Source organism: Furipterus horrens, unplaced genomic scaffold, assembly GCF_987537825.1.
Source record: "Furipterus horrens unplaced genomic scaffold, mFurHor1.1.pri manual_scaffold_17, whole genome shotgun sequence".
Taxonomy (NCBI): Eukaryota; Metazoa; Chordata; class Mammalia; order Chiroptera; family Furipteridae; genus Furipterus; species Furipterus horrens.
Window position 1 is genome coordinate 43615104 of NW_028327187.1, and position 25860 is coordinate 43640963.

At 36.7% G+C, this 25860-nt stretch overlaps 1 protein-coding gene across 1 annotated transcript in view; it reads left to right on the top strand.

The window, feature by feature from the left end:
- LRCH2 (leucine rich repeats and calponin homology domain containing 2) overlaps positions 1 to 25860 on the top strand; it is a 121453-nt gene that overhangs the window by 34057 nt on the left and 61536 nt on the right. Inside the window, exons 4-6 of the mRNA XM_090264341.1 lie at positions 11799 to 11904; positions 11988 to 12124; positions 24695 to 24828. Of these exons, the coding sequence (XP_090120467.1) occupies positions 11799 to 11904; positions 11988 to 12124; positions 24695 to 24828 (377 nt within the window). The remainder of the gene's footprint in view (positions 1 to 11798; positions 11905 to 11987; positions 12125 to 24694; positions 24829 to 25860) is intronic.

Consider the following 25860-nt stretch of genomic DNA (forward strand, 5'->3'; position numbering starts at 1 on the left):
CACTTAGCTATTGTAAATAGTGCTGCTATGAACATAGGGGTGCATAGGGTCTTCTGAATTGGTGCTTCAGGATTCTTTGGGTATAATCCTAGCAATGGAATCACTGGATCAAAAACAGTTTCATTTTTAGTTTTTTGAGGAAATTCCATAGTGTTTTACACAGTGACCGCTCCAGTCTGCATTCCCATCAACAGTGCACCAGGGTTCCTTCCCATTTCTCTGCATCCTCTCCAGCACAAGTTCTTTGTTGATTTGTTGATGATGGCCATTCTGACTGGTGTGAGGTGGTATCTCATTGTGGTTTTTATTTGCATCTCTCTGATGGCTAGTGATGTTGAGCATCCTTTCACATGCCTATGGGCCCTCTGTATGTCCTCCTAGGAGAAGTGTCTGTTCTGGTCCTTTGCCCATTATTTATTTGGATTGTCTGTCTTCTTGGTGTTGAGTTGTATATGTTCTTTACATATTTTGAAGAGCAAACCCTTGTCCAATGTATCATTGGCAAATATGTTTTCCTATACAGTTGGTTCCTTTTCCATCTTGCTGATGTTTTCTTTGGCTGAGCAGAAACTTTTTAGTTTGATGTAGTTTCATTTGTTTATTCTTTCCTTTATTTTCCTTGTCCTGGGTGATATATCAGTGAAAATATTGCTGCATGGAATATCTGAGATTTTCTTGCCTATGTTTTCCTCTAGGACTTTTATGGTGTCATGGCTTACATTTAACTCTTTGATCCATCTTGAGTTTATTCTGGTGTCTGGTGTAAGTTGGTGGTCTAGTTTCACTTTTTTGCATGTCCCTGTCCAGTTATCCCGGCACCATTTGTTGAAGAGGCTATTTTCTCTCCATTCTATGCTCCTTCTCATTTTATCAAATACTATTTGACCATACAGACCTGGATTTATTTCTGGGTTCTTTATTCTGTTCCATTGATCTATATGTCTGTTCTTATGCCAGTACCAGTCTGTTTTGATTGCTGTGACCTTGTGATATAGTTTGATAACAGGTATTGTGATTCCTCCTACTTTGTTCTTCTTTCTCAAGATTGCTGAATCTATTAGGAGTTGTTTTGGGTTCCATATAAATTTTTGAAGTATTTACTCTAGGTGTGTGAAATATGTTGTTGGTATTTTAATAGGGATTGCAGTGAATCTATAAATTGCCATAGATAGTATGGACACTTTTTATGTTAATTCTTCCTAGCCATGAGCATAGTATATACTTCCATTTATTTGTATCTTCCTTAATGTCTTTTTTCAGTCTTCTGTGGTTTTCCAAGTACAGGTCTTTAACTTACTTGGATAAGTTTATTCTTAAGTACTTTATTTTTCTTGTTGCTTTAGTAAAAGGGATTTTTTTTTCTAGTTTCATTCTCTGATATTTCATTGTTGGTGTATAGAAATGCCTTTGATTTCTGAATATTGACTTTGCCAAATTCACTTATTACGTTGAATAGTTTTTTGGTGGAGTCTATAGGGTTTTCTTTGTACACTATCAGGTCGTCTGCAAATAATGACAGTTTTACTTTCTCCTTTCCAATTTGGATGCCTTTTATTTCTTTTTCTTGTCTGATCACTGTGGCTAGAACTTCCAAAACTGCATTGAATAGAAATAGAGCGAGTGGATATCCTCGTCTTGTTCCTGATCTAAGGGGGAAAGCTTTTAGTTTTTGCCCATTGAGTATGATGTTGGCTGCAGGTTTCTTGTATATGGCCTTTATTATGTTTAGGTATGCTCCCTCTATTCACAGTTTGCTGGACGCTTTTATCATAAATGAATGTTGTACTTTATCAAATGCTTTTTTCATCTTATTAATATGATCATGTGATTTTTGTCTTTCATTTTGTTTATGTAGTCTATTACATTTATTGATTTGTGAATATTATACCATCCTTGCATCCCTGAGATGAATCCCACTTGATCGTGTTGTATGATCTTTTTAATGTATTCCTGGATCCAGTTTGCCAATATTTTGTTGAGGATTTTAGCATCTTTGTTCATCAGAGATAATGGCCTGTAGTTTTCTTTGTTGTGTCTTGACTTGGTTTTGATAGTAACGGCTTCATAGAAAGAATTTGGGAGTCTTCCTTCTTTTTGGATTTTTTTGGAATAGTTTGAGAAGGATAGGATTTAGTTCTCCCTAAATGTTTTGTAAGATTCGCATGTGAAGCTATCATCCGTGGCTTTTGTGTGCAGGGAGATTTTTGATTCTGCTTGAACCTCACTAGTGGTTTTTGGTTTATTCAAGCTTTCTTCTTCTTCTTGATTTAGTTTTGGAAGATGATACATTTCCAGAAATTTATCCATTTCACCCAGGTTTCAAATTTCTTGTCATATAGTTGTTATAGTAATTTCTTACAATTCTTTGTATTTATATGGTATCAGTTGTGATTTATCTTCTTTTGTTTCTGGTTTTATTTATTTGGGTCTTCTGTCTTTTTTTTCTTCATAAGTCTAATTAAAGGCTTTTTGATTTTGTTTATCCTTTCAAAGAAACAGCTCCTAGTTTTATAGGTCCTTGGACTTGTTATTTTATTCTTATGTCACTTAATTCTGCTCTGATCTTGATTATTTCCTTCCTTGTACTAGCTCTGGGCTTTGTTATTGTTCCTCTAGTTCCTGTAGATGTATGGTTAGGTTATTTATTTAAGATTTTTCTGTCCTTTATCAGTAGTTCTGCATTGTTATGAACTTCCTTGTCAGGGTTGCTTTAGCTATGTCCTATACGTTTTGGGGTGTTATGTGTTCATTTTCATTTGTTTCCAGAAACTTTTTTATTCTTCCTTGATGTCATTGTTAACCCATTCATTATTTAATAACATGTTATTCAGTCTCCACGAATTTGAATGTTCTTGAGTTTTTTCTTTGAGATTGGTTTCTAGTTTCAAGCCCTTGTGATCTGACAAGATGCATGATATAATTTCAATTTTCTTAAATTAGTTTAGGTTTGTTTTGTGTCCCACCATGTGGTCTATCTTTGAAAATGTTTCATGTGCATTTGAAAGGAATGTATGTTTTGCTTCATTGGGGTGAAAGGTTCTGTATATATCAATAATATCCATTTGATCTAGTGTTGTTCAGTACCACAATATCCTTGAGTTTCTTTGCCAGAAGATCTGACCATTGTTGATAGTGGAGTGTTAACATCCCCTACTATGAGTGTGTTGCTGTTGATAATCCTTGTAGAAGTCCTCCAAGATTTTCCTTATATATTTGGGTGCTCCTATATTGGGTGCATATATGTTTATAATGGTTATATCTTCTTGATGGATTTTTCCCTTAGGTATTATGAAATGTCCTTCTTTTGTCTCTTGTTATGGCTTTTGCTGTGAAATCTGTTTTGTCTGATGTAAGTATTGCTACCACAGCTTTTTTTTTATGTCCATTTGCATGAAATATTTTTTTCTATCCCTTCACTTTCATTGTGTGTAGATGTTTTGTTCTGAGGTGGGTCTCTTGTAGACAGCATATTTGTGGGTCATGCTTTCTAATCCATTCAGCTACCTTATGTCTTTTGATTGGAACATTTAATCCTTTTACATTTAAGATTATTATTGATAGGTACTTATTCATTGTGATTTTTCTCCTTTGTACTTGTGTTCCTCTATGTCTCTCTCGGTTTATTCATCTTCTTAAAGGAGATCTTTAAGGAGGTCTTGTTTGGTGGACATATATTCTTTCAGCCTTCTTTTGTCTGAGAAACTCCTTATTTCACTTTCCATTTTGAATGAGAGCCTGGCAGGTTAGAGTTGTCTTGGTTGTAGGCCTTTGTTTTTCATTGCTTGGAATATTTTTTGCCATTCCCTTCTAGCTTGTAGTGTTTCTGTTGAGAAATCTGCTGATAACCTTATCGGAGCTCACTTGTATGTTATTAGCTATTCCTTTCTTCCTCCTTTTTGAGTTTTGTCATTTTAAATATGATGTGTCTTGGAGTGGGCATGTTTGGGTTCATCTTCATTGGTACCCTCTGTGCTTCCTCAACTTGTGTGACTTTTTCTCTCATCAAGTTAGGGAAGTTTTCTGTTATTACTTTTTCAAACCGTTTTTTTTATCCCATGCTCCTCTTCTTCTCCTTCTGGTATCCATATGATACAGATATTATTATATTTCATGTTGTCCTGCAGCTCTCATAAACCCTCTTCATTCTTTTTAGTCTTTTTTTGTTTGATTGCACTGTCTGGGAATTCTTTTATACATTGTTCTCCAGCTTACTTATCCTATCCTCTGCTTCATCTAACATGTTCTTTTTTCCTTATACTGTGTTCTTCATTCAGAAATTGTATTCTTCATTTCCTCCTGGCTTGTATTGATAGTTTCTATTTCCTTTTTAATGCTGGTGTAGTTCAAAGTAAGTTCCTTGTAGCTTCCTTGAATTTGTTGTAGTTCCCCTGGAGTCTTCTGTAATTCCCTTGAGATCTTTGTAGTTTTCTCTGAGTTTATTGAGTTCATTGAGCTTCCTTATAACCATTACTTTGAATTCTATGTCTGATAGTTTGTTTGCCTCTTTTTCATCTAGCACTTTTTCTGAGTATTCTTTCTTTCCTTTTGTTGGGAGGTTGTTTTTTTGTCTCCCTGTTTCATATGGCTCTTCTTGTTTGTTTCTGTTTCTTAGATTGGTCTGCTTTGACTTCCTGTCTTCGTGTTGTGACCTTCTGTGATAGTAGACCTGTGGGAGTCAGTAATGCAGTCTCTTTGATCTTCTGAGCTTGATGTTCTTGGGATGCCCTTTATGCCATTTATTTGGGCTGCCTGGTTGTACTAGGGTTTTGTTTGTTGCTGTGTTGCTCGTTGGTGGGTCTTTCCCTCTGGCTAGTTGATTGAAAGTCACTCCTCCCACCAGGTCTTGTGTACTTTTGTGGAGGTGTTCTCAAATCATAACAGCACAACCTAGGAAAGAAGCCCACACTCACAAACATAACCACCACCCACAATCACACTATTAACAGTAAATGGACAGTGTTAATATATATATAGATAGATAGATAGATAGATTAAGACTATTCTATTAAAGGAAAAACAAATAAGAGTTGACTAACTGAAAGAAAAATGATTTTTGAGAGGGGATGGGGAGAAGCAATAAAAGTAGCGAGTAGGGAGAAGGCAATGTGAGAAAGACAGTAAAATTTATATTGTACATAAGAAGGTTAGGAAAGAAGGCAGAATGAAGTAAGAGAGGGGAAGCATACAGTATTAGGTTGAAGCCTAAGTTATAAGATATATAGATAGTATGAGAGTGAATATAAACAAAAAAAATAAGGAAGAAGAAGAAAGTGAGGAAGAAAAATTAGGAGCCAAATTAGAGAAAAAGTTTCTCTCCAGTACTATCGACAGCCAATGAGCTAATATTAAGCAATGGGAATAAAACAGAAAAAGGAAAGAAAAAAAACCTTAAGAGATGTCTGGAGGAAAGGGAAGTGAATTTGAGATGATAGAGGAGGTAGGTATACTAAGAGTAAGGAATGAAAACCAGGCTAAGAGAGGGCAAAAATTCAAATTTAAGCTGAAAGTAAGAAAGGGCTGGAGGAAGCTATTAATGGAGTAGGAGAAGGGGATGATAAGATTTGAGATTTGAAATACTGAAACAGTGAGGATGTATGAATAAAATTGGAGTAATGCCACGCCTACCACCATATGCATAACCTATGAGTAGAGATTGATCAAGGTGGAGAGAGAATAAGTGTATTTTATGAGCAGGAAAAAAATGTGCAATGACTGATGACAAGAAAAATGGTTTTGAGAGGCTGTAAAGGGGAAAAATAGTATGAATGTGGAATGGATACTAGTCATAGTAAGAGAGAAGATAGAATTTAAAACAAAAGTAAGGAGATTAGAGGGTTAAGTGGAGTAATAGAAAGGAAGAGCAAAATATGAGATTTGAAATAAACTGTAACATAAAAAACTATTTACTTAAAGTGCATAAACTGGAAGGACAAGGAAATAACTCATTAAGAAGACTGCGATGGAATTTGTCTCAGTAGTATCTGGTTTTTACTAGTTTCTTCTCTGTCTGATCTGCCCCTGTTCAAAGTTCCATGGGTTTCAGATATTCTTTTCTGGCTGTTTGTCTGTGAGGAGATTTAGCTGGATGCTGAGGCTGCTGTTCTCTCACTCGTGGATCTGCCGACCTCTCCTCTTACTGCAGCTCTCTGCTGTGTCTAGGTCTCTTAATGTTATATTTACCAACTAACAGAAGACTTCAGATGTTAATCTAACAAATTTGTAATAAAAGGAAACCATTACTTTTTTGACCTGGACACATACTCTATTGTTTTAATAATTTATTTGTTTATTTTTTGACAGAATGGAAGGGAAGGAGAAAAAGAGGGAGGGAAACATTAATGTATGACAGATGCATTCAGCAATTGCCTCTCACATGCCCCCAACTGGGGACCTAGCCTGCAACCTAGGCATGTGTCCTGACTGGGAATCAAACCAGCAACCCTTCTCTTTGCTGAATCATGCTCAACCAACTGAGCCACACTGGTCAGGGCTGGACACTTAATATTTTTAAAGAGTTTTTACATGTTGTACTTTTAAATGCTATGGCTCTGTAATTTCCTCTTTTCATTCAGTTTTTGGACCTGTGTTCTAAATTACATTACATGAGATAGTTTTTGCATAAGTGAAGTTTTAAAAATATTTAGAAGTTTTAGGTGTATTTTAGTATTTTTATTTAAATAGAGTATTTGTTACCACAACCCCAGTGTTTTTCTTTGGGTCTGCCTGCCTGTGGGCACTGGCTGTACGAAATGCATGAACAGGAGTTTGCACTACAGAAAGAGAAAATAGTTTAATATTGATTTGACCAATATGGAGATAAGGAGCTTTTGTTGTAAATAAAATAACTCCCCAATGGCATGTAGGTTACAGATTACACAGGACAAAAACCACAAGACACTGTGGGGTACGGATTTGAGGTCGTGCTGGGAGCTGATTTTTCAGAGGAGGTAAGGGTAATCATTTCTTTAGACCTTGAGGAGTGCTTTGAGGTCTTTTCTGGCATTCTTCTGTCTAGTCTCATGGAACAGTGGCCAGGGTTCATCCACCTCAGGGCTCAGGAACTGAAACATAATTTAAGTAAGATGTTATTGTTAGCCTCTCAGAGGTCCAGACTTTGTGACCATTAGTCAGGTCCAGACTACTGTCTCGTTTGCCTTGGAGGTTGCTGATTATCTTGGGGAAAGGGTAGGTCTCTGAGGGGTGTATATAGAGAGAAGGATATAATTTCTAGAGCTAAAATTTAAAACTAAATTTAATCGAAGTCATAAGGACCCTTGGTTTCATATTTTAAAATATGAAATATTTTACTAAGCACTATAAAACTATTGTGCTTTAAGCTCTTGAAATCAGTAACAGTGGATATATAAGGTTAATATGGCTAATTGACAATTGTAAAACCACATTGTGAATTTATGGGTAATACCTGTCATTGGAATATTTTCCTATGACATTATTCCACAAGAAATTGGTAGCAACTGCAGTGGAATTCTGTCATTAGAAGTCTAAGAAATACTTTCAGGCCTCCAGTCCCCAGCAGAGTGTTTTGTAGAGTACCCACTGGTTGAGTGGGTCAGTTTCCTGTGCCTGAGTTTATTTCTTCTGGGAAATGGAAACTACCTATCAAATTGCTATAGATTTTTCTATAAGGATATCTTCAGTATTAGACACCTTTGGGTGGAACCAATAATATTTATTTTAAAGGATATTTTCCAAAAATTGTATTATCTGTCATTTGGATAATAGCCTATTCTCAACACAATTGCTAAGTTGATCCTGTCAAAACATAAGTCAGTTTAAGTCATACCTCTGTTTAAAAGCATCTGGTTCTTGCTAAAAGCCAAAGTTATATTCATACTTCCATTCTAGTCTTTCCCTTGTGCATTTCCCTCTAGTTACACTGGATTCCTTGCTGTTCTTAGTACATGTCAGGTACACTTTGCCTAGCAGCCTTTCCATTTACTGTTCCTTCTGTATGGACTATATTTTTCTTTTAATTTTATTTTGTATTGATTTCAGGTTTACAGCTTAGGGGATAGAAAATCATATATTTTATATTGTGTTCCCCTTGATAGTTTCAGTACCCCAGTTGGCACCATACATAGTTATCACAATATTATTCACTAGGAATAATCTTTTCTTAGATATTTGCATGAATAACATTCTCAGCTCTGACAACACTGCTCAAATAACAGCATCTCTATGAGACAGTCTAAATTGCTAATATCTGCCTTGATCAGTGTGGCTCAGTTGGTTGAACATTGTCCTACAAAGAGAAAGGTCACCAGTTTGATTCCCAGTCAGGACACCTTCCTGGTTGTGGGCCCATTCCTTGGTTGGGGTGTGTGTGAGAGGCAAGTGATCGATGTTACTCTCACACATCGCTATTTTCTCCCTCTCTTTTTCCCTCCCTTCCCTTCTTTCTAAAAAAAATAAATAAAATATTTAAAAAATAAATTGCTAATATCTCTCCCCACTACCACTAGCATTGCCATTTTCCTTCGCCCTGCTGTTTTTTTTAATAGCACTTAGCATCTTCTACCTTATTATATAATCTTTACTTTGCTAGAATATAAGCTCTAAAATAAACTGTAAGAGCAGACATTTTTGTTTGTGTTATTCCTTGATGGTTCCTGTGGGAGAGGAAGAAACTTTCCTTTACCCACAGAGTTCTTTAAGCTGGTCTAATAATCAACTAGACATGAGACAGATTTCCAAGAGAAAACAACCAAATTTAATACATACAAATGTGTGGGGATCCATATACACTAGAGAGTCATAGATCCCTATGCAGGAAAAATTCACATCCAGTAAGGGAACATGGGTATATATTACATATATATGTAATGGGATGAAGTAATGCACGTTGGAGTTTCAGAACGTCACTGCAGGGAGAACATATGTTCAGTAATTAGTAGTTTGTCCTGCTGTATAGATAGGTAAAAAGACATTTTTGATGATAAATCTTACTGTGGGCCAGGCTTCTAATTTTAATTCTTCTAGATAATTAAGGAGGAGGAGCAGAAGTTGCTTTTGAGCCCACAGGGTCTCAGTTGCTTAAGCTCAAAATAATACACATACCACTGAGGCACATCTTAGGGTGGCTCCTTCTGAATCTCCACAGTCTCCAATGTTCAGAATAGTGCCAAGCAAATAGCTGGTATTTCATAAATATTTGTGTTGAATAAAAATGCCTTAGATATAGTTTGAAAGAAGTATACAAAATACATTTTTAATAATCTGTAAATTAGATTATTAGATATTCTTTAATATTCTTTTGAATTTGCCTTCTTGTCTCTTTCACTTTTGATAAGACTGAATGTATGTGTCACTCCTCTCCCTTCAAGCTAATATAATTTCTAGTGAAAGTTGGAAATTGGGGGCAATTGTGGTAGAATATGAATTTCATTTGCAGTCTGTCTGGAATGAGCGTTGAGATCTTGTTACAGATGTTTTTCCCCTTTTTGTTGATGTGGTAATAAAGTGGAGGGAGTGGAGAGCATAATTAACTTAAGCTGTTCTTTATCCTCATTTTATGGAAATGTGGTATTGTTTATTTTTAAATCAGGGTTTGCATTTTAATTAACCTTGAGGCATTTCCTATTCAGATTTCCTAGATTGTCTTTGGGTTGTGAGCCACAAAACTTTGTTTGTAATATTTCATATTTTGCATCTTTTAGAAAGAGGCTTGGTTAAATCAATCCTGACCATAGTCTTTAGTTCTTCAGCCCACATGTGTAAATCCTGACTTACTCAGTTTCTGCCCAATCAAGCATCATAAAACAACTACTGTAATTGACAGATTGTCACATGGTTGATAGTTGTCTTATTTTACCTCTAAAGAAGAGCTCTTGGATCACCCTTATTTTTGAATTGAGGTTTATGAGAGTGGTCTTCAGTTACGATTTTTAAATGGTAGACTTGTGTAGTACTAAATTATAATCTCAATTTTTGCACAAAAGTTTTATGTTATCTGTACTAGGTTTATTTCATGATGTAATATAAATAGAAACCTGTCAGATAATCCATCTTTAGAAAAACAGCATTAAAGGTAACTTTTACAACAATAGAGTAGATGATGCAGAGAATCAGATCAGCAATTTGGAAAATAAGGAAACAGAAAATACCCAATCAGAAGAGCAAGAAGTAAAAAGAATCCAAAAAAATGAAGATAGTGTAAGGAGCCTCTGGGGAAACTTCAAATGTAACACCATTCACATCAAGGGGGTGGCAGAAGGAGAAGAGAGAGAGCAAGGAATTGAAAACCTATTTGAAAAAATAATGACAGTGAACTTCCCTAAGCTGGTGAAGGAAATAGATATATAAGTCCAGGAAGTGCAGAGAATCCCAAACATGCCAAATTTTAAAGACAAATAATTTTAAAAGCACCAAGGGAATAGCAGTTACCTACCTACAAGGGAGTCCCCATAAGACTGTGAGCTGATTTCTCAACAGAAACTTTGCAGGCCAGAAGGGATTAACAAGACATATTCACAGTGAAGAAAAGCAAGGACTACAACCAAGATTACTCTACCAAGCAAAGGGTAGACAAGAAAAATCTAAAGGAGTTCTTCACCACCACACCAGTCTTACAAGAAATGTTAAAGGATCTTTAAGAAGAAGAGAAAAAGATAAAAAAAATATGAATAAGAAAATAGCAACAAATGTATATCTATCAACATTACTTTAAATACAAATGAATTAAATGCTCTAATCAAAAGACATGGGCCTTGGCTGGGTGGCTTAGTTGGTTGGAGCATTGTCCCATACACCAAAATGTTGTGGGTTCAATTTCCGATCATGGCACATACTTAGGTTGCAGTTCAATCCTTAGTCGGGGGCACGTGCAGGAAGCAACCCATCAATGTTTCTCACATTGATGTTGTGCTCTCTCTCTCCTCCCCCTCAAATCAATAAACATATCCTCAGGTGAGGATTTAAAAACAAGACTTGGTGGCTGAATAGATAACAAAAAAAGACCCTTCCATATGTTGTCTACAAGAGACTCAACTTTGGATCAAAAGACACACAGAGACTGAAATAAGGGATGGAAAAAGATATTTCATGAAAATGGAAACAACAAAAAAATGCTGGGGTAGCAATACTTATACCAGACAAAATAGACTTTAAAACAGATTATACAAGAGACAAACAAGGACCCCGCAATTCCACTTCTGGGTATTTGTCCAAGGAAACCTAAAACACTAAATTGAAAGAAATGTACATCCACATATTTATTGTAGCACTGTTTACAATAACCAGAATGTGAAGGCAACCTAAGTGTCCATCAATGGATGAATGGATAAAGAAATGGTGCATATATACAATGCAATATGACTCAGCCATAAAAAAGAATGAAATCTTGCCATCTGCAACAGCATGGATGGGCCTAGAGGGTGTTGTGCTGAGTGGAATAAGACAGACAGAAAAAGTCAAATGCACAAGTTAGTTTCACTTATATGTGGAATCTAAAAAACAAAATGAACAAGCAGAACAGAAAGGAACTCATAGATACAGAGAACCTTTTGACGGTTGCCAGATGGGAGGGGGGTTGAGGGGATAAGTGAAAAGGGTAAAGAGATTAAGAAGTGCAAATTGGTAGTAACATAATAATCATGGGGATATAAAGTACAACATAAGTAATATAGTCAATAATACTGTAATAACTAGATATGTGTCAGATGAGTACGAGATTTATCAGGGTGATCACTTTGCGAGTTATACAAATGTCTAATCATAGGGTTGTACATCTGTATTTATCAGTTAAGTTTGTGATAAGTTTATTTTTTTGTTTTCCATAGGATATTAGCTGCAATGAGATTCAGGTTCTTCCCCAACAAATGGGGCAATTACATTCACTTAGAGAGCTCAATATAAGAAGAAATAATCTTCATGCATTGCCAGATGGTAAGATGCTCAGTGATTTTACTGATATGAATGAAAGAGTAACTATGTGAAATTTAATTTAATTATTTTTCATTTCTGAACAGAATTAGGAAATCTTCCCTTAGTCAAGCTGGATTTCTCTTGTAATAAAGTGACCGAAATTCCACTTTGTTACAGAAAGCTGCATCATTTACAAGTAATAATTTTGGATAACAATCCATTGCAAGTACCACCAGCACAGGTTTGTAATAAAAATGATACTTGTTTCTTCTCTTTTAATTCAGAATTTTATATTACTGCTAAATTGAAAAAGCATCAAAAGTAAAGTTAATTTCTTGTTGAGGTATTATTGTCTAAAGGAGTTTTTCTGTGAAGTGGCTTTATAACTTTGGTAGGAGTTTTATCTTAGTTTCTGGAGAACAGGATTTGGAAAACGTGGCTATGAACATTTTGCTTGTGAACTGATTATTCTGGTTGCCAATGTTATTTTAAAAGGATAGACTATGCAGTCTTTCTACCTCTGTCCCACTCAGGTATATATCTACTTGAGACTTGTTGTGTGAGTAATCAAAACACTTACTTAGCACTGATAGATGGAATAATAACAGAAAGAACATATACATGTGTAAAAGTGTTAATTTAGACTTTTATTTGATTTTATTTTTTTTTTATATAAAAATTTTTTTCTTTTATTTTTTGGTTTTTCAATTACAGTTGTTCCATTTTTCCCCCATTGTTCCCCCCCACCAGCTTACCCCTTCTCCTACAATCATATCCCTTCCCGTTGTCCATGTCCGTGAGTCATTTATACACGTTCCTTGACTAGACCCTTCCCTTACTTATCCCGTTCTCTCCCTCCCCCCTTTCCCCTACTGAATGCTATTCTACTCTTTGTCCTATTTAGTTTGTTTGTTTGTGTTGCTCTTTAGTTTCCTGTATTAGGTGATATCATATGGTATTTTTCTTTCTTTGCCTGGCTTATTTCACTAAGCATAATTCTCTCTAGTTCCATCCATGTTGTCGCAAATGGCAGGAGTTCCTTCTTTCTTTCTGCTACGTAGTATTCCATTGTGTAGATGTACCACCGTTTTTTAATCCACTCATCTACAGATGGGCACTTAGGCTGTTTCCAGTACTTAGCTATTGTAAACAGTGCTGCTATGAACATAGGGGTACATAAGTTTTTTCGAATTAGGGTTTTAGGATTTTTTCCGGTAAAATCCTAGCAGTGGAATCGCTGGTTAAAAAGGCAGTTCCATTTTTAGTTTTTTGAGGTAATTCCATACTGTTTTCCATAGTGGCTGCACCAGTCTGCATTCCCACCAACAGTGCAGTAGGGTTCCCGTTTCTCCACATCCTCGCCAGCACTTGTTTGTTGATTTGTTGATGATGGCCATTCTGACAGGTGTAAAGTGGTATCTCATTGTGGTTTTTATTTGCATCTCTCTGATGGCCAGTAATGTTGAGCAGTTTTTCATGTGCCTATGGACCTTCTGTATGTCCTCTTCGGAAAAGTGTTTTTTCAGGTCCTTTGCTAATTTTTTAATTGGGTTGTTTGTTTTCTTGATGTTGAGTCGTATAAGCTCTTTATATATTTTGGAGATCAGACCCCTGTCTGTGATATCATTGGCAAATATGTTTTCCCATATGGTTGGTTTCCTTTTCATCTTGCTGGTGTTTTCTTTTGCTGAGCAGAAACTCTTTAGTTTTGATGTACTCCCATTTGTTTATTTTTTCTTTTATTTCTCTTGCCTTAGGAGATGTACCCATGAAGATATTGTTATGTGGGATATCTGAAATTTTCCTGCCTATGTTTTCCTCTAGGACTTTTATGGTGTCATGGCTTACATTTAAGTGTTTATTCCATCTTGAGTTTATTCTGGTGTGTGGTGTAAGTTGGTGGTTTAGTTTAAGTTTTCTGCACATCCCTGTCCAGTTCTCCCAGCACCATTTGTTAAAGAGGCTCTTCTCACTCCACTTTATGTTCCTTCCTCCTTTATCAAAGATTAGTTGACCATAGAGGCCTGGGTTTATTTCTGGACACTATTCTGTTCCACTGATCTATATGCCTGTTCTCATGCCACTACCAGACTGTTTTGATCACAGTGGCTTTGTAGTATTGTTTGATGTCTGGTATCGTGATTCCTCCTGCTGTGTTCTTCTGCTTCAAGATTGCTTTTACTATTCGGGGTCTTTTTTTGGTTCCATATGAATTTTTGGAGGATTTGTTCTAGGTCAGTGAAATATGTCATTGGTATTTTAATAGGGATTGCATTGAATCTGTAAATTGCTTTGGGTAGTATGGCCGTTTTGATGATGTTGATTCTTCCTATCCAAGAACATGGTATTTGCCTCCATTTATTTGTATCTTCCTTAGTTTTTTTCCTTCAATGTTACGTAATTTTCAGTGTACAGGTCTTTTATCTCTTTGGTTCAGTTTATTCCTAAGTACTTTATTTTTCTTGTTGCTATAGTAAATGGTATTTTCTTTTTTGCCTCTGTCTCTGATATTTTATTGTTGGTGCACAGAAATGCCTTAGATTTCTGTATATTTATTTTGTACCCTGCGATTTTGCCAAATTCACTTATTATATCGAGTAGTCTTTTAGTGGAGTTTATAGGGTTTTGTAGGTATACTATCATGTCATCTGCATATAATGATAGTTTTACTCCCTCTTTCCCAATTTGGATGCCTTTTATTTCTTTGTCTTGTCTGATTGCTGTGGCTAGGACTTCCAACACTATGTTGAATAGGAGTGGAGAGAGTGGACAGCCTTGTCTAGTTCCTGATTTCAGGGGGAATGCTTTCAGTTTTTGTCCATTGAGTATGATGCTGGCTTCAGGCTTCTCATATAGAACCTCGATTATGTTAAAGTATGCTCCCTCTATTCCCATTTTGCTGAGTGTTTTCATCATAAATGGGTGTTGTACTTTATCAAATGCTTTTTCTACATCTATTGATATGATCATATGATTTTTGTCCTTCATTTTGTTTAGGTGATGTAGTATATTTATTGATTTGTGAATATTAAACCATCCTTGCATCCCTGGGATGAATTTCACTTGGTCGTGGTGTATGATCTTTTTGCTGTATTGCTGGATCCTGTTTGCCAATATTTTGTTGAGGATTTCAGCATCTTTCTTGATCAGCAATATTGGCCTGTAGTTTTCTTTCTTTGTTGTGTCTTGACCTGGTTTTGGGATTAGGGTAATACTGGCTTCATAGAAAGAGTTTGGGATTTTTCCCTCTTCTTGGATTTTTTGGAATAGTTTGAAGAGGGTAGGAGTTAGTTCTTCCCTAAATGTTTTGTAAAATTCGCCTGTGAAGCCATCCAGTCCAGGGCTTTTGTGTGCAGGGAGATTTTTTATTACTGTTTCAGTTTCCTTCTTTGTTATTGGTCTGTTGAGACTTTCCACTTCTTCTTGATTCAGTTTTGGAAGGTTATATGTTTCTAGAAATTTGTCCATTTCTTCAAGGTTGTCAAATTGCTTACCATACAGTTGTTTGTAGTACTTTCTTACAATTGTTTGTATTTCTGTGGTATCAGTCATGATTTCTCCTCTTTCATTTCTGATTTTGTTTATTTGGGTCTTCTCTCTTTTTTTCTTGATGAGCCTGGCTAGAGGCTTGTCGATTTAGTTTGTTTTTTTGAAGAATCAGCTCCTGGTTTTGTACATTTTTTGGATTGTTTGTTTAGTCTCTATGTCGTTTAATTCTGCTCTGATCTTGATGATTTCCTTTCTTCTTCTTGCCCTAGGCTTTGTTTGTTGCTGTTGTTCCAGTTCTTGTAGCTTTAGGGTTAGATTTTTTATTTGAGATTCTTCTATCCTTTTCAGATATGCCTGTATTGCTATGAACTTCCCTCTTAGGACTGCTTTTGCTGTGTCCCATAGATTTGGGGCTGTTGTGTGTTCATTGTCATTAGTTTCTAGAAATTTCTTGATTTCTTCTTTGATGTCATTGTTAACCCATTGATTATTTAATAGTGTGTTATTCTTCTCCCTGAGTTTAGGTGTGTTTGATTTTTTTCTCTGAGGTTGATTTTTAGTTTCAAGGCATTGTGGTCTGAAAAGATGGTTGGTATGATTTCAACTTTCTTGAATTTATTGAGGCTTGTTTTATGTTCTATCATGTGGTCGATCTTTGAAAATGTCCCATGTGCATTTGAAAAGAATGTATATTTTGCTTCTTTGGGGTGAAAAGTTCTATATATATCAGTTAGATCCATGTGGTTTAGTGTGTTGTTCAATGCCTGTATATCCTTGGTGTTCCTTTGCTTTGATGATCTGTCTATTGTTGATAATGGAGTGTTGAAGTCCCCTACTATGAGTGTGTTGTTGTTAATATCCTTCTTGTGGTCTTCTAGTATTTGCTTTATGTATTTGGGTGTTCCTATGTTGGGTGCATATATGTTTATCAGTGTTATATCTTCTTGATGGATTGTTCCTTTAAGTATTATGAAATGTCCTTCTTTGTCTCTTTTTATTGCCCTTGCTTTGAAATCCGTTTTGTCTGATATGAGGACTGCTACCCGAGCTTTTTTTTCAGGTCCATTTGCTTGAAATATTTTTTTACATCCCTTTACTTTCACTCTATGTAAATCTTTTGTTTTGAGGTATGTTTCTTGTAGACAGCAAATATGTGGGTCTTGTTTTGTTATCCATTCTGTTACCCTATGTCTTTTAATTGGAGCATTTAATCCATTTACATTTAAGGTTATTATTGACATGTATTTATTCATTTCTCTTAGTACCTGTGTTCCTCTACTCTTTTCTTTTTCCCCTTCATTTTTCTTAAACATTCCCTTTAGCATCTCGTGCAATGCTGGTTTGATGGAGATGTATTCTTTTAGTCTTCCTTTTTCTGAGAAATTCCTTATTTCACCTTCCATTTTGAATGAGAGCCTTGCTTGGTAGAGTAGTCATGGTTGTAGGCCTTTGTTTTTCATTGCTTGAAATATTTTTGACCATTCCCTTCTGGCTTATAGTGTTTCTGTTGAAAAATCGGTCTATAACCTTATTGGAGCTCCCTTGTAACCTATTTGCTGTTTTTCTCTTGCTGCTTTTAGGATTCTCTCGTTGTCTTGGAATGTTGCCATTTTAACTATGATGTGCCTTGGAGTGGGTTTTTTGGGGTTCTTCTTCATTGGAACTCTCTATGCTTCCTGGACTTGCATAACTTTTTCTCTCATCAGGTTCAGAAAATTTTCTGTCACTATTTTTCCTATCGGTTTATCTGTTCCTTGTTCTTCTAATCCCTCTTTAATTCCAATGACTCTGATATTGTTCTTCCTTATGCTATCCTGTAATTCCCTTACCTCTTCTTCATACTTTTTCAATCTTTTTTCATTTTGCTGTATCATCTGAGAATTTTTTTTCTCCATTATCTTCTAACTCACTAATATGATCCTCTGCTTCATTTAGTCTGCTTTTGACTGATTCTACTGTGTTTTTCAGTTCAGATATTGCATTCTTCATTTCTTCCTGGTTCTTGTTGATAGTTTCTATGTCTTTTTTTATGCTGGTGTAGTTCTCTGCAAGTTCCCTGTAATTTTCTTGGAGCTGTTGGTAACTTCCTCGGGGGAATGTCATAGTTGTTTTTAAGGTTGTCGAGTATATTGAGCTTCTTTACCACCATTGTTTTGAATTCCGTGTCTGACATTTGGGCTATGTCTATTCCATATACGTCACTTTCTGGGGATTCCTCTTTTCTTTTCATTGAGAGGTTATTTCTGCATCTTACCATGTTGGATTCTTCTTGTTTATGTTTGTTTTTTGGGTTTGTCTGCTTTGCCTTCCCACCTTTGTGGTATAAGATTCTTTATAGTAGATCTGGGGGTTTCAGTGGTGAAATCTCTTTGATCTCCTGAGCCTGATATTCTTGGGGTACCCTTTATGTCATTTGTTTATGCTGTCTGGTTATATTTCAGATGCTCTTTTTTAGGATCTTCCTTCTGGCTAGTTGATTGAGAGTCACTCTATCCGCCTTGTCTTGAGTGCTTTTGTGGAGATGTCAGTTCAACCTTTGTGTGTTGTCTTGTTTTTCTGTGTCCACAGCTGGTCTAATGAGGCAGGTCAGAGGTTCCTGTTCCTTGCAGCAGTGGTGTGCACCCACATGGCGCGTTCCTTTGGTGCCTGTTGGAGCTAGCTGAGGTGCCCTTGCGCATGTACTTGTGCGCGTGCGTCGAGAGCTTGGTCTCTCGCCTCTTAGTGCCGGGCCCCAGACACTTGGGCACAGTGGAAGTGAGCGATTGGCGCCTGTTGAAGTTGGTGAGGTGTTTTTGTGCTCGCGCGCCCGTGCGCGCACAAGGCTGCCAGAGAGTTTGCCTCAGGCCTGCCGCACCGCGTTCCAGGAGTTGGTCTCTCGCCACTTAGGGCGGGGACCCAGACTCTTGGGCACAGTGGAAGTGAGTGTCTGTGAGTTGCTGCTGCCTGCCGTTCCTGCGCCACAGCCCCCCACCACTCCCACATCTGCCTGGGCGGCAGGAGCAGAGCCTGAGCAAGTGCTCTGCGCTCCGGCCTGGCGCCCACTGAAGCTGGCCGGGGGGGACCGCACACAGTCTTCTGCGTGTCTATTGGTCCCTCCCTGCGCCCGTTGGGGCACTGTTCTTATGTCTGTTGGGGTGTGTCTGAGGGGCATCTGGACGCGCGGCCCTGCGCACCTGGGCCAGTGAATGAGGGCACTTACCTGTGGGCGCCCGCGCGACCCAAGGGGAGGGTTGGGGAGTGGGTGAGCGCACTTCTGCGCCTGCGCTCCTCAAGAATGTCCTATCACCCCCAAACTTCCCCCCCTCTCCGCAGTTCACAAGAGAGAAATACAAAGAAAAAATTACGTTCTCACTTGCACAGCAGGACGCTGTCTCCCGTCTTTCAGCGCCTATGCCACCTTGTCGAGTCCTGTCTCTGCCAGCGGGCAGAGATCTGCTCTCCTCCTGACTCCATTCTGGGAAAGCCTGTGGTCGCCAAAAAGCCTTTGTGTCCTTCCAGCCACAGCTCAGGCAGCCGCCCCAGTCAGGAATCCCGTTTCGTCCCTTTTTCCTCTGCTATCCTCACTAAACAGGTTGTTTCCAGATGGATTTTCTCTAATCCAGCAGTGCCAAGGCTCAACTCCTGCCAGTGTGCAGCTGCTCACTGAGATGTTCTGTCTGCAATTAGTCCAAACTACAGACGGGTCTCGGGATACTGAAAGTGCAGCCTCCCCTCACTCCTCCGCCATCTTCCTCTCCTCCTAGACTTTTAGTTTGAAGATTAAATCCATGTGGAGTCCACTAAAATAATAGTAAAGGAATACACCAAAATATAAACCCACAAGGGCAAAGAATGAGAGAGAGAGAGAATAGCAGGGGAGAAATGGCAACAGTATTTTGGAAAATGCAAACTATATGAAATAGTGGTAACTAGGTTCTCTACTTACACTGCACAATAGTATTTGGCTTAGGAGGCACGTGGCAGTCAAACTCCAGCCTGCTCTCTACTTTCAAGCTCTGTGCCCTGGCACAGGGTTTGCATACATCCAGAAGAAGGGTTGCCTTTTTCCTCCTACAAAGGTACATTCCACTCATTTCAAAGGAGGTGCCTTTTCTAACTCTGACAAAGGTTGGCAGGAGTCCTGTTAGTAGCTGCCTTAGCAGGTTGATGAAAGCTGAAAGTTGTGTCTGGTATGGGAGAAGGCAACAAGGAGCAAATTGATTTACTGTGTTAAACCTGGGAATGACTAGGTTTTCTTATAGATGGTGATTGGAGGAAACACATAGCTCTGACTATAAGGATGAGAGACTGAAAACATGAAGGTCTGTACAATGTATAAGGCACTGCTGTCTAGTAGAAGTGTCTGAATTATGGTGTGGGGAGGAAAAAGAATTGTTTTTCTACCCTGTCTGGTCTAATAATCAAATTGACATGAGACAGATTAACAGGAGAAAATAGTCAAATTTATTATGTGTGTACGAGGACTGTCCAGACAGTATCCAGCCATGTACTATGAAAAATAGAGACATCTATTGAAGAAGATATAAGAAACATTGTACATAGGACAATGACGCTTCAGTACCCTTCAAAGTGACACCTTGGGACCTCACACAGTTCTCCCAAATGCCATCAGCTGCCCTGTCGTATTTTCCTGAATCTCATTGACAGTCTGAAATCTCTTCCCTTTCAAAGGTGATTTTAGTTTTGTGAAAAGCCTGAAGTTGCAAGGCGCCAAATCTGGGCTGTGGGGAGGGGCTGAGTCACCTGGGTGATTTGATGGTTCGTCAAAAAACTCTGTACAAGACGTGATGCATGAGCCAGCACATTGTTGCGGTGAAGCTGCCAATCACCAGTTGCCCATACCTGTGGCCTTCTGAATCATTTGAATAATTTCTTTGGAGGAATGTTCAAGCTTAACGCAAATTTTTTTTAATCTTTCTTAATTTTTTATTTTAATTTTATTTTTAAATTTTTTTTATTTTTTATGTTTTTCAATTACAATTGTCACATTTAACACAAAATCTGATGCAGATTTGTTGCTCTACTTGCTCAGTCATTTTGAATATGACAACCACACAGTACACATGCTCACTCAACAGTGTCTACCACCGCCACTGACTAGTACAGTGAAGTTGTCATCGTTAACTCTCTTTAGCTGACAGGTTACATCAATATTGGGCAAACCGTTCTCATTATATTAACAATGGTTGAATTTTTCTGTACAGACCGCATATTTACGGGGGTTCTGTAAGAATATGGGATCCCAGGACAAATTTGACAGTTTAGGCTCATGTGCCCTCTTCACAGAAAGAAGGTTACCGGTTTGGACTTCAAAGGGAAGGAAGACAATTCACAGGTAGATAAGAAGGAGCAGACATGTGGTAAACAAATTCTTGCCAGGCTACCCAGACACAGAAGGGAGTCTAAGAAATAGACTTTGCAGGTTCCTGTCTTCCACAGTTAGTTCATATTATGCTAATATGATCTCCTTTCCTGGAGCATGTTTTTGTATCTGAATTTTTAGACAGGTGAAGAGGTATAAGGTTTTTTTTAGTCTTTTGTTTCTTAAAAATAACTAGCTTAAAGTAGTCAGTCTCCCCAAAAGGCATATTTTGAGGTGGCAAACTATGTTCCCCCCTCAGTGGGAGTGTTTCATAAATTGTGCTATCCAATACCATAATCATTTGCCACATGTGGCTACGGAGTACTTAAAATATGCACTTGACTAAGGGATCAAATTTTTAATTGAATTTTATTTTGATAAATAAGCCTGAAATTTACTCCTTAGAGCAGTGCTGTCCATTAGAACTTTTTGTGGTGATGGAAATGTTCTAGACCTGCACTATCCAATGTGCTAGCCACCAAGTGGCTGCTGAGCCCTTGAAAGTGTATAATGTGACTGAAGATTTGAATTTTTAGCTCTATTTAGATGTAATTTATTCAAATACCCACATGTGGCTAGTGGCTACTGTTTTTGGACAGCACAACTGTAGGAAGATTGAAAACCAGAGTCTGGCTCAAGTACAGCTATGGACAGAAGAGAGACTCCATACTGAAAATGATGAATGCTTACACAGTGAATGTTGGTATCCTCCAGTAGACTTGTCTTACTTGGCTCTCAGAATGCTTTCAGCCTATCTTATTTATCTCAGGCAAGACTGGTGGATTTCTCCCTTGGAAGATTGGTTGAACTAGGAGAATATCTATATCTATATCTATATATCTATATCTATGTCATGTGTATCTATCTTCTGTATATATACTGATCTTTGGGGGTGTCTCCTGATGAAATGGCCAGTCCCCATCTGATCACTAATCAGTGAGGCTCACCATTGGTAAACTTCTCCCTCATACACAGAATTCCGGTTGGCTTCATGATTGCTTCCCTCTTGAAAATGAACAGGCAACCATGGATAACTGGACATTTGCAGTAATAATCTCTAACATGAAAGACAGAGACCAAAACACTGAATGGCTTCCATTGAAACAAAATGGGTTACATTCATAGACGTGACAGTCAGAATGACTTCTCAGCAGCAGCATAGAAAGCCAGATGTTGCAACCATATCTTCAACAACTAAGGAAATATTTATATCTTTCTGTACTCAAGCCATCAGTCAAAAACGTGTGAGATAGGGGGAAAAAGACAGTTTTAAACATGCAAGATCTCAGAAAGTTTAACTCCCATGAGTCCTTTAATAGAAAGTTATCAGAGTCTGTGCTATATCAAAATGTGGGAGTAAATTAAGAACGAGGAATCCTTCATGTCCAGGATTGACAGGTATGCAGTAGGCCTAGAAAACAACCGTTCAGTTTGGAGTAGGGTGATTGTTTCCAAAAAGAAAAAAGATATTGATAAGTGACTTGAACTATTTGACAGTATGGAGTTCTACATTTTCGTCATAGAGTCAGGAATTAGTAATAAGCACACAGAAAATTATGCCAAGGAAAAAAATGGGGTAATTAGTCACTTTAGAAAAAACAAAATGTTTTCTAACTAACTTATGTGGTTCATCTGAAAATTTTCTCAGTCCTAATAGTGTAAATATTAGATTTTGATTTAATGAAAAATTGTGACAATGTTATAATAATAGTAAAGATCATTTAAATAGCACTTACTATGCTCCTGGCACTATTGAAAGTGCTCTCTATGCAATAACTCATTTCTTATAGCAACTCTATGAAATTGTCATTATACCTCATTTTATATATGAAGAAACAAGGGCATAGAAGTTAAATGATTGGCTTAAGGTCACATAGCTAGCAAGTGATAAAACCCAGATTCAAAGCAAGGCTGTCTGACTCCCAAGGTTGTGCAGTAACCTGTGCTATGCTTCTGAAGAGAGAGGAAGTATGTTTATGTGAATTCATGGTGATTGGAGATGGGAGGATGATAGTTGTGGTATTGATGATATGTGAAAGTGACGGTAGTGATAACGTAAAAATCTAAATCCTCTTTTTCCTTAGTAAAACTTCAACAAATAAAGTCTATACTTGAAAAAATGGCAATAAAACCATGCTATTTAAAAATATGCAAGTAAATAGAAAACCAACTAAAAGAGTTGAATGAGGGACTGGGTTTTGGAGATTGAAAGGGATGAAATGGAGAATTAATTTTTTGTTATCAGTTTTATAATTGTAACTCTTAAAACTACATGAATTATTATGATAAAAGTTGAATTTACAAAAGAAATTAATTCATCAGCATGTAATTTGGCAATGAAAGAAAATATTTTTTTTTTTAGTTTAGGCAGACATAAGATACATCTTAATTGATAATGTATTGATAGTCTAATAGTTCAAATGTTTTAATTTTTCTTTTAAATGAAATTTTTCAGTAGTCAAATCAGATCTGATATTTCTTCTTTATACCTAGTATGATAATTGCTTCTTAATGTACTTCTCTTACTCTTTTCTTTATTTTTACATGTGTTGGTAGCTTATGTGGGTTCACAAAACAAAATATTTTTATTATAATCTTTGCAAGTTGCTTATTTGATATAACTTATGGTGACTGCATTTAACCTTTGTAAATCTAACTTACCACTTCCTTACCACTCATTGCCTCTCTTTTTTTATATAGCACACTTTCTTTCACATAGTATTATTTTACCCCCTCATTATTCCTTTTCTCTCTGTCATTAATAAAAATAACTTTTTAGATTATCATCTTGGTTGAATTAACCATTTAAAAATTATTTTATTCTAATTGGTCTACTATTGCACCTTTCAACAAATTTACTTTTCCTATATTTAAATTTTTTGATTAGTTTTCTGCCAGCATTTAGACCAACTAATTTAGTGGTTCTGATGAGATTACTTCAAAGAATTACATGGATTAATTTATGTAGGGAACCACTTCTTGTGGTTTAGGGAATTGTAGCCCCGGCTGAGCATGACCTGCCGCCGGCATTCCAGCTCTGCTTGTCTTTGAGTCTCAACATAAGGCTTCGTGTGAAACATAACTGAAAGCCACTCAGAGGGTTTCTGTGGGAATTGGATTTAAAGAATGCTTATTATGCTTTAAAATTTGCTCTGCTTTCTTTATCATTAATGTAACATAAACAATCTAGCAAGGAATGTATGAAACCTTTTACCTAATGCCAGTGTGGCATCAGGATCTTTGATAAACCCTGACACAGACTGGTCACTGTACCCTCTGTATTAGTACATGTAAACTGTTACTGTCAACTATAATCCTAACGCCTCCAAACTATCAATGATTCATGAATCTTGACCTTGTATCTCTCGTGTGTATCTTCCTCAATAAAAGGCATGAGGGAAGAAGGTCTAATCGCTGTTCTCCACTAGAGAGGCAGTCACCTTCCTTCCCCCAGACATAATGAAGTGTCCTGGGTAAAAGTTTGTTCCCCAGGCATAATAAGGTGTCCTGGGTAAAAGTTTGTTCTGCCATGGTCACAAAGACTGCTGGACAGAGCAGCTTCCAACCGAGCCTAGGGTGTGTGAGGCACATCGATCTCAATTTTATTTTCTGTTCTCACTATCACAGTGAATATATTTCTTTTTGTTTTTTCTGATAAAGGCAACTTTCATGAATTGTGAATTTTATATTGTTTAGTGGTTGTACATTATACTGTTGACAAGAAAACTTTAATGAAATACAGTTTTTCTAATAAGAGACAGAAATAGAATTTTAGTTGGTATCAGTATTGTCAGATTTTTTCACCTAGTGTCAGAAGTACAAATTAATTAAGTATACAAAGTGTATATGATTGTGATGTCTCAGAGTAATTTGAGATTATTAAAATGTATAAATAAGTTGGTAGCTGGCCTTTACATTTGGACCTATATAATTAAACCTTTCTCTATTATTTATTGACAGATATGTTTAAAGGGGAAAGTACACATATTTAAATACTTAAATATCCAAGCATGTTGCAGAATGGACAAGAAACCAGATTCTCTGGATCTTCCATCTTTGAGTAAAAGAATGCCCTCCCAGCCTCTCACAGACAGGTAATGTAACATTCTTACAGTCTCATTTCATTATTTCTATCTTCTCTGTATATAAAAATATTTATTAATCTTGATTATACTGAATATGTTTAGGCAGATTGGCTCACTATAAAATTCAGTAATTGGCTGAAGTGAAATATCGCTTTCGTAGAATGAACTTCTGGGATACTAGAATCAATTTGGAATTTTATCAAAAACTAATTACTATTAAAGCTTTAGTAGTATAATGTAAACATTTGACATTATAGTGGAGAAATACCAATTTCTCATCACTTGAGAACTATTAACCTACTCCTCTGATCACACTATTGTACATTTGTAATAACAAGTAGAATTTGAATTTGACCTGAATTTAGTGGAAAAACAAGACATTTTGGGGTACTTTCTTACTTCATATTCTTTATATATTTTATATCTAGATCAAAGATGATTTATCAATGATGATCTTCTGTATGGTATTGGTGTTTTTATCCTATGAGATTTTGAAATGGTAGATTTAATATTCTGTTTTTAATTCATCTTTTCAAGATGTATATTGGTCTGATTTTATGAAAACGTAATACCATCCAGTAGTATGGGAAATAACTGAAATGGGTGAGACTATAGAAAGGGAGCCTATGACCTTGTCTAAAATGTTTAAAGGTTTGTCATTATATTTATGACAACAATTAGACTGCTTGGAATGGCAATATAGCAAGTATTGTTAACAATGCAAGTTCTGGAATTCCCAGATAGGACTTTTTAATGAAGTTTTCTGCTGACTAAGTAGAATTAAAGATCTAAACATTAAATTTAGTTCCTAAAGATTATTTTGTTTAATATTATAAATGACAGTAAACCAAACAATTCTATAAAAATTAGACTTAATTTATATTATAATATCTATTAGTCTGCTTTATATTTTAAAATGATGTTACTTTAGTAACAGCCTTTATTATATTAGTCACTTATTTTGCAAATACCAGTAGCATGCCTACTGATACATTCAGGGTATGTTTTGCTAGATGACGTACACATTGGTCTCAACCTTCA